Source organism: Carassius gibelio, chromosome A5 (genome assembly GCF_023724105.1).
Source record: "Carassius gibelio isolate Cgi1373 ecotype wild population from Czech Republic chromosome A5, carGib1.2-hapl.c, whole genome shotgun sequence".
NCBI lineage: Eukaryota > Metazoa > Chordata > Actinopteri > Cypriniformes > Cyprinidae > Carassius > Carassius gibelio.
In genome coordinates, this window is record NC_068375.1 from 12,024,197 (window position 1) to 12,034,024 (window position 9,828).

A 9,828-nucleotide genomic window follows, 5' to 3' on the forward strand; every position below is an offset into this window, starting at 1 on the left:
ATGACATATAGAATTTAGCACTGGAAGTAGCTGACAAAACAAAATTGCAGAGTAGTATAAAATGTTTAACAGCATATGATATATAAATAGGCCTATATCTGATAGAATCATTTTGCCTTCCAATATAACAGCAATTTAAAAGCATGGTTTATTTATTAGTATTAATGAATTATTTTATTATTATTTTGTAGTAAATATAAAAACATCTAACAAATAGCCTGTATTATTATTATTATTATTATTATTATTATTATTATTATTATTATTATTATTATTATTATTATTATTATATAATCTTTTAGCAATAAAGTCAAATAGCCTACGTTTTCCTCCACTACATTAAAATTCAGGTTTGTTTTGAAAACAAAGTCCAAATGGACTGTAGACCGCAGACATTAAAGGGGAAAGTGTTTTCACCTAAATTACTGTGATCTGATTGGTTCTGTTCCAGAATGACGTCACATCGCAGGGAATAAGGTCTCTTGGCAGCATCCAAACCCAGGCCAGCGACTGAAGCAGAGCGAGATGCAACTGGAAATTACACACAAATGATCAGGGATATTATGTGGCATGTTTTGATTTGACCTTCTTGTACAACGAATGAAACGCCTTTAGGAAAGTCATTGTTTCTGTTCAAGCGTTGGGAGCACTGAAGATTCCGCGCGCTGGATCGATTTAAACAGAGAATAAGTAACCATTCATCCCATGTGAGATTGAACTAACACTTCAGCTAAAGTTCTGATTCATCTTAATGATAAAGCATCAACTTATGTTTAATCGTCTAAAGAGGAGCTGACACTTGTCCGATTCTGTGCTGTATCTTTAGGCAAATCTTGGGATGCTGTATTATATTATATGCATGCCATACTTTTTTTTTTTACTTGGATCAAGGACCACGTAGTGTTCTCTAACGTTTGGCAAGCAGATTTTTTGCCACTCACTAAGGACAAGCAAAACCTAGTGACTGGAGTCACAAAAAATGGTCCACTGTGCGGGATGCGAGCGGCCTATTCAGGACAGATTTCTGCTCAGCGTCTTGGATAGAGCCTGGCATGCTAAATGCGTGCAATGTTGTGACTGTAAATGCAATTTAACTGATAGATGCTTTTCAAGAGAAGGACGACTATACTGCAAAAAGGACTTTTTCAGGTGAGCATTTTAATCGAAGAAAGCATCAAAGTACATTTCGGATCTTGGAATGCGGCTAATGATCATTCAGTAGGCTATTGAAAAGTCTTTAACTAGATTTGTTTTTTTTTCTCATAAAAATAATATATATATATATATATATATATATATATATATATATATATATATATATATATATATATATATATATATATATATATATATATATATATACGCTATAGGCTATATTAAAATGTAAACCCTAGCTTATATCATACATAAAAAACAGCATAGCTAATAAATACGCATTAAAATAAAATAAAATTCGATATGGTGCGCATTACATTTAAAACCTCCCGAATACTAACCTGTTACGGGACAGACTCGAACAGTTCTCTTTGTTTACAAGGTATGAGTGTCAGTCAGGCAGAGGAGGAGATGTAGGCTACAGCAGCACCTGACGGATGTGTGCCCTGCCTCCCCTCAATCTTGCGAAGCACACGCGTTTGTTTGCAAAAGCTCGAGCAAAGATGCGATAAGTGGATTTGAATAATGAATGAGCTCGAGAGGCAAGCCACGGACATCTAGTGAGCACGCATTTGATAAGCGTTTCAGTGAACTGCATTCACATGCACGCGCAGAGACAAAACTATGTATATTGTCGCTTGTGACGTTTGGAAGAGGATATTCTCTTAATACATTCTGTCAAAGCAAGGTCGAACATATCAGCAACTCTATGCTGAAAGAATTAAAGAGAATAATTCTGTAGTTCATGAATCTTTGTGGTAGCAGAAAGCATGCTAGTATAAAAAGTAAGAATTTTGACAGACTACAAGGTATGTTATTTGTTTAAATAATAATAATATAAATAACTATGTGTAATTTGTCTATACAACATGTTTATAAAATGTTTCAGATGTATAAACTATTTTGCAAATGACAAATAGTATTTTTTATATTTAACATATCAATATACAGCAAAATATTGTTCAAGTAATTAATAAAGAGTCCTCTATAATTTATGGTTAAAAAAATCGTTCTCAGAATTCCCTGCACGAATCATTACATTTGTTTCGATCTTTATTTTAAACAGATTACTCTTATTTGTGTTATCAACTTTGTGCCTCGGATTGTTTTGCATTGCATGTTTTGTTGTTAATTTTTTCTTGCAATATTTAAGTGTCGCGTGTTACCCTTTTCCCTTATAGCCAATTACTGTGCTGCTCTGTCTTTATTATTTACCTGTTAGAGAGGCCAATTTGATAAACTAATAACCATAATTATGTATTCCGTTGTACCCATGTGTATACATTTAGCAGTAGTCTATATACAGCATAAAGCAACCCGTTCTCATCAGTCTGCGTATAAATAACACGACTTTACACTTTCTATTTGCGTGTAATGCATACGCCAAATGCCATTTTTGCGTGCATATGATACGCCAATCCTTCCCATTAATTTCGGTGGAGAGCAGATGCGTCCAAATAACACGCATCATCTTCAGCGGCAGTGACGTCACCAAGCGAGGCTCGTTCAGTTCACCTGATGCGCGTACACCTTCAAACAGGTAAGCAAGGGTAAATATATTTTTTTATTCTTCTTTTTGTAATGATATCACGTGGTTAAGCGTATTGTTTTAATTATTTCAGTATTTCTGCATCACGTTAGACAGGGCCGTGTTTTTAAAGGGCAGTTTATGCTCCAATTATGGGTCAGTGGGCTGCTCAGCTAGCCTACCATTGTCATTAGCCTAAGCTAACCTGTACTGTTTATAGACCTGTTGCAGTTTTAAATAAATTTATGATTTGACATATGGGTCTTCAGCTTTTAGACATGACTAATACAAGCACAACAAAGCACCCAACCCAATATCGCGTGATAATCGTGATCGTGTAAAAAGTCCACACATTTAGCATATTTTTACAAGACTAGCCTAACTTTTGCTTGACCACGTCATGTGTAGCCAATTCACACACAGTAACTACAGCATATTTACCATGCTTCTCCTACTGTAACCGTAGTTTTACTCTGGACTTTGTAACGCACATAACCACGACATTTACTATGGGTTTACCATAGTAACCATAGTTTTACTCTGGTATTTGTAGTTACTAACACACAATAACCACGACATTTACTATGGGTTTACCATAGTAACCATAGTTTTACTCTGGTATTTGTAGTTACTAACACACAATAACCACAACATTTACTATGGGTTTACCATAGTAACCATAGTTTTACTCTGGTATTTCTAGTTACTAACACACAATAACCACAACATTTACTATGGGTTTACCATAGTAACCATATTTTTACTCTGGTATTTGTAGTTACTAACACACAATAACCACGACATTTACTATGGGTTTACCATAGTAATCATAGTTTTACTCTGGTATTTGTATTTACTAACACACAATAACCACGACATTTACTATGGGTTTACCATAGTAACCATATTTTTACTCTGGTATTTGTAGTTACTAACACACAATAACCACGACATTTACTATGGGTTTACCATAGTAACCATAGTTTTACTCTGGTATTTGTAGTTACTAACACACAATAACCACAACATTTACTATGGGTTTACCATAGTAACCATATTTTTACTCTGGTATTTGTAGTTACTAACACACAATAACCACAACATTTACTATGGGTTTACCATAGTAACCATAGTTTTACTCTGGTATTTGTAGTTACTAACACACAATAACCACGACATTTACTATGGGTTTACCATAGTAACCATAGTTTTACTCTGGTATTTGTATTTACTAACACACAATAACCACAACATTTACTATGGGTTTACCATAGTAACCATAGTTTTACTCTGGTATTTGTAGTTACTAACACACAATAACCACAACATTTACTATGGGTTTACCATAGTAACCATATTTTTACTCTGGTATTTGTAGTTACTAACACACAATAACCACGACATTTACTATGGGTTTACCATAGTAACCATAGTTTTACTCTGGTATTTGTAGTTACTAACACACAATAACCACAACATTTACTATGGGTTTACCATAGTAACCATAGTTTTACTCTGGTATTTCTAGTTACTAACACACAATAACCACAACATTTACTATGGGTTTACCATAGTAACCATATTTTTACTCTGGTATTTGTATTTACTAACACACAATAACCACAACATTTACTATGGGTTTACCATAGTAACCATAGTTTTACTCTGGTATTTGTAGTTACTAACACACAATAACCACGACATTTACTATGGGTTTACCATAGTAACCATAGTTTTACTCTGGTATTTGTATTTACTAACACACAATAACCACGACATTTACTATGGGTTTACCATAGTAACCATAGTTTTACTCTGGTATTTGTAGTTACTAACACACAATAACCACAACATTTACTATGGGTTTACCATAGTAACCATAGTTTTACTCTGGTATTTGTAGTTACTAACACACAATAACCACAACATTTACTATGGGTTTACCATAGTAACCATAGTTTTACTCTGGTATTTGTAGTTACTAACACACAATAACCACAACATTTACTATGGGTTTACCATAGTAACCATAGTTTTACTCTGGTATTTGTAGTTACTAACACACAATAACCACAACATTTACTATGGGTTTACCATAGTAACCATAGTTTTACTCTGGTATTTGTAGTTACTAACACACAATAACCACAACATTTACTATGGGTTTACCATAGTAACCATAGTTTTACTCTGGTATTTGTAGTTACTAACACACAATAACCACAACATTTACTATGGGTTTACCATAGTAACCATAGTTTTACTCTGGTATTTGTAGTTACTAACACACAATAACCACAACACTTACCAGGATTTTACCACAGTAACTGTTTTTACTCTACACTATTTGTAAAGCACAGTAACCACTAAGTTTGCCATGCCTTTAATATCTTTTTGTGATGTAATTGTAATTCAGTGTTTTTTCTGTCTTGCAGTTACGTCGGATTACATACTCCACAACAACCTGTAATCCAGCAGATCTTTAAAGAAGCCATCTCTTGTCAAATCTCTCTCTCTCTCTCTCTCTCTCTCTCTCTCGCTCTGCTAGAATTAACAGGGAACTTCAACTCCACGCTCCCAATGCGGATATTGAAGAAGCTGTCAAGGGGGCTGAACAAGTCCTTCAAAGGATCAACCCCTCACAGGTAATGTTGAAGACTCTTAGTTATAACTGATTTGCTTTAATGAACGCATCCTTATATTATGTGTTAATCAAATATTTTGGTCACAGATCATTTTAACACACTGTCTCAACATGTTTATATTTCAGGAAGGCCTGTCATGAGATTTGAATTTGACCATCTTGTGCATTTATGAAGAAGACCAAAAGCTGCAAAGGCAAACACTTCCAATGGTACGTCAGATACATTTTTCTCAGCATTTGATGTTTCTTAAATTTTGGTTCACTTAGCCCATCAGGAAGAACACTCAACAAAGAGCATGTTGTAGTAGTAATAATTCATCCAATAATCATATTATATTGCACAAGCTTACTTGTACAAAATTCTACAACTTTTACTCCTGCTGTTATTGGCCATCACCACAGCTCCCATCAGATTGTGCCCATTGTAAGAGTGTTTATATCATGAAGTTTAAATGAAGTCCATTGTATTCTTTATTAATCTTTACAAATTGGTGCCGCCTCTTCCTGTTTCAACAGTACATGATATCTGTCCACACCTCATAGTCTGCCTTTCTTTCTATGGTGATGTTACTGAACACATCTGTCTTAGAAGCAAGAGAATGGAAATCCTAGTTTAACTTTTCAAGTGCTACACATCAGATCTTCAATGAATTTGGGCAATCAGATCACTTAAAGTTGTTCACACAAAGACCAATAACTATAATGAGAAGTATTTTAGCATCCACACCAACAGACAATACTGTTTCTCTTAATCTCTTAAATGTTCCCCTCATTCTGTTAAATTTATACACAAAATTCTGCCTTTCTCTGCCTTTTTCACTTAATCTTCATGCTGTACTCCCTCACTCACACATTCTTTTATGCTCTGTTGTAAGGCAGAAACTGAGAGTTTGCATGATGGCATTTTCTCAGACGTTGAATCTGATGTGTACAGATGAACTCAGGAGCCTACTAGAGTTGCCAAGGAACTTGTGCTTGAAGTATATAATGATATCTGCTTTATTTATATTTTTAAACAACAATAATGATTAAACATAGGGTCAATAAATATTTTCTTGTTTTACAGCTGAAGACCAGAAACGCAAAGAAAATCAGTCAAACCAGTCCTAAAGAAATGAGGAATGAACATGGACTTCTTGTGCCCCAAAAGAAAAGACAGAAAGGTGAAAAGTTTCACATTTCTATTTGTATGTCTGAATTCAATGCAGTTATGTGTGGTACAACATTGATGTTGATCTCTCAAAAGACTTTTCAAGTCCGCAGTTATAGTTTTTCACATATACATCTTTTTTATAGCTCCTAAAATGAGCAAATAAGCTGTGCATCATCTCTGGTGTTTGGGAAGGAAATGACTGAATATGGTGAGTACTGACACCTGCAACTGTATTCACCAACACTATTACTCTAGAATGGTTATTGCTGTTATTGCTGACTTATTGTTTTGTCTGTTTGTTTGAATTAAGATGAAGCCAGTTGATGAAGATATCAATTGAATGGCCACCGAGTGCATCACTGCTACCTGAACCCATCAGTTATCTTCTGTGAAGACTGCATTCACAAACCGCTCTACTGCGACAGCTCAGATGTTACGGCCTGTAAAAGTAAACATCACAGCTAAACAACGAGAGCTAGTTGTGGTGGGATTCTTTTGGCCAATATCCCCAACAAGAATCAATGTTAAGTCCAGTGCAACAATTATAAATAAAAATACTATATATTGTTTATTGATTTACTATAACCTAAATACATGTTTTGGCCCTCCAGGACATCTAGACCAGGTGGAGTGTGAGGAGGACCGTCAGAGACTCCAGCCAGCCGAGCCATGGATTGCTCTCACTGTTACCATCAGGCATGCGTTATCACAGAACCTACACCAGCAGACAGTGAGACAAGTTCCTTTCACAGGCAATCAGACTGAACTGAACTCATACCAGTAAAACCATACACACCCCACCAACCTCATATGCCCTGCACTCTTATCAGTTATGCTGACTGGACTCAATATTATTATGCACCCTGACATTCTGTTTGCACTAATTCATACCGTGCTTTACTGCAGAGATGTATGTGTATTGTGATTATTATTGTTTTCAATTCATGCTCTTTGTATAGCATAATTTTTAACATATATTGTTATCTACCTGAATTGAGTCCCTTATATATGTGTGTTGCATATATATATATATTCAGAATTTGTATTTCATATATATTCATGAATTAATTCATTTGTCATCCATACTGTCACGCTGCAGTCTGCACCCAAGACTTTCATCACCTGTATACTTGTGTTCATTGTATTGTGACAATAAAGATATTTGATTTAAATTAGTTACATGTCTTTTGTTCATCAGTTGTGCTGTAGGGTGCTGCATAACAACTGCAAAAAAAAAAGTATGACATGGAAGATTATGATATGTCCAGGACATGGACAAGCAAGAAGAGGAAGAAAAGCAGGAGAGCTCTAAAAACTTGATGTGATTCTTTGGGGCTCAAGATATTTCACCATGCATGCATTTGCATGGTTTCATCTGATTAGAAAAACATGGTTTTAACATAACCCATTTTTAATATTGTTAAAAATTGTATATCATTTGTCTTAATACACTACTTTAGTTGTCTTTATGTTGTATCCTCCAGTAAAGTACTGCACATGGTGTTGGATAATAAAGTAGGGTGAATATTCTATATTAAGAATGGTGTTTGGTAAATACACCATTTAATTTTGTAAACAATAGTTAAATGTGTTTTAATTAAGAAATGAACATTTGGTTACATTAATGACATTCAGTTAGATGAAAGGCAGGCTGAAAGCTGCATTAGAAGATACTGCATGGACTATAATGCTGCAGGAATTTCATGTACAACTGAAGGTGATGGACAAGGGAAAGATCAACATGAATCCAGTACTGTATAATAAGCAAGATGAGCATTCACATTACTGATGTTTAGTACCCGAGGAGGACAAATATGAGGAGTATTTTACACAGAGACACAAATTAGCTCTTAATATTATGATTCTTTGCATTGCATGAATTGTATGGCTTTGCACTATAAACTACACACTCTCTGTACCTTGTCTTACTGAATGACACATTGACACTGTGAAAGTACAATGAAGTGTCACAGTATGTATTGGTTGTTTAAATTGGTGTCTTTGTTTACTTTCAATACTGTATCCTTGCACCTGATATAATTCAATATTTGGAGCCTATTCCAAATAGGCACTGATGTATATTTTTATGGTTCTATTCTTATTCTAAGATAAACATGACTTACAACTTACATATTGGCAATTTGTTGAAAAGAAAAACTTAAAAATTATGACTCAGCACAGTCTGTTGTCCATGATGAGAAAAGGTATGTGTATGTTTTACTGCCCTTCCATCTTCAAGGGCCCAGTAGAGTCCCCTAGAAGAGCAAAAAAATGTAAATTTCAAATGGCTGTAAATCAAAGTCTGATTATAGTGTCAAATAAAAAATTGGCAGGACAACTCCTTATGCTATGCTAATTAAATAATGTTGGACAGAGTTTTCAATCATATATGGAAAGGTGGTATAAAGGTGTTTAAAAAAGTGCACTTAGTAAAATATCGAATTTCAGCCTGCCTCTTAAATATGTCATTAATGTTTACACAATGAACATGTTTAGATTACCCTTTGTTAAACAAGATTGCATTTTCCCATTTTTTTAATTATTAAACATTTTAAACTACATTACCCATAAGCCTCTGCCATTCTATCGTTTGAACGCGAGTAATATTAGCGCTGGTATTTGGAGTTTATTGGAGTTGTGCTTAGGGTTAGGGTTACGATTTCGGTAAAGAGGCAATTTCTCACGACATAGCAACACTGCATTGTTAACTGAAGGTGTTACTGACGTAATAATTACAGTCAAACGGACTTTGCAACATTAAGCGGTTTATAATTTGGGTTAAAAGATAGTCCAATCACAGCGAGTTCTGCGAGAGCCAAGGGAACGTCAAAGCCAATGGCAACCCAGTTGAGCAGAGGCGTCACACTAACTTGTACATATATGGTCATTTATGCCGGGAGCTTCCGGGTTCCTGTAGTGAATGGACAGAAGCTGCAGTTACCCTGATGCAGCAAGAAATACGTTGATTAAAGGTGTTTTTTTGTTTTGTGTTTTAACGAAGGTATAATGATTCCCATTGTATTGAATAGGCTACATTGTTTACACTAATATTAGTGTACAGTACTTAAACTCAAAAGTTTGCATATACTGTGTGAAAAATAAATGTCAAAATGTTTCATTTGCTTAAAAAAAAAACACATCTGAAGATTATTTAAACACAATATTTTTCTACTACTCAAATTTCCTTCTGTAATATTTACAATGTATTTATAGTGTATTAAAGGTAAACAATTTATCACATCTACGTTTCATGGAAATGGACCCTAAAAACTTGCCATTCTTAGATCCACCAGTTGAACTATAGGAATAGAAAACAAACAAACAAACATCATGACATCAATCACTCAT

General features: G+C 34.6%; 1 protein-coding gene and 2 long non-coding RNA genes across 4 annotated transcripts in view; 2 read left to right on the forward strand and 1 right to left on the reverse strand.

Moving 5' to 3' along the window:
• Nucleotides 1-979: 979 nt before the first annotated feature.
• LOC127993965 (LIM/homeobox protein Lhx1-like) overlaps nucleotides 980-9,828 on the forward strand; it is a 16,016-nt gene continuing 7,167 nt past the window's right edge. The window contains exon 1 of the mRNA XM_052591764.1: nucleotides 980-1,149. Within this exon, the coding sequence (XP_052447724.1) occupies nucleotides 980-1,149 (170 nt within the window). The remainder of the gene's footprint in view (nucleotides 1,150-9,828) is intronic.
• On the forward strand, nucleotides 4,251-7,652 carry LOC127993993 (uncharacterized). 2 transcript variants are annotated; one of them, XR_008166996.1, is made up of 7 exons: nucleotides 4,251-5,328; nucleotides 5,454-5,537; nucleotides 6,203-6,307; nucleotides 6,394-6,490; nucleotides 6,624-6,688; nucleotides 6,791-7,003; nucleotides 7,092-7,652. It is a non-coding gene; the product is annotated as an uncharacterized LOC127993993 (long non-coding RNA). The 2 variants fall into 2 exon arrangements; XR_008167002.1 differs by lacking the exon at nucleotides 6,203-6,307 and having other exon boundaries at nucleotides 4,253-5,328.
• Nucleotide 9,828, reverse strand: part of LOC127993981 (uncharacterized) — a 1,652-nt gene continuing 1,651 nt past the window's right edge. The window contains exon 3 of the long non-coding RNA XR_008166985.1: nucleotide 9,828. This exon is cut by the window's right edge and continues 732 nt beyond it. This is a non-coding gene — a long non-coding RNA (uncharacterized LOC127993981).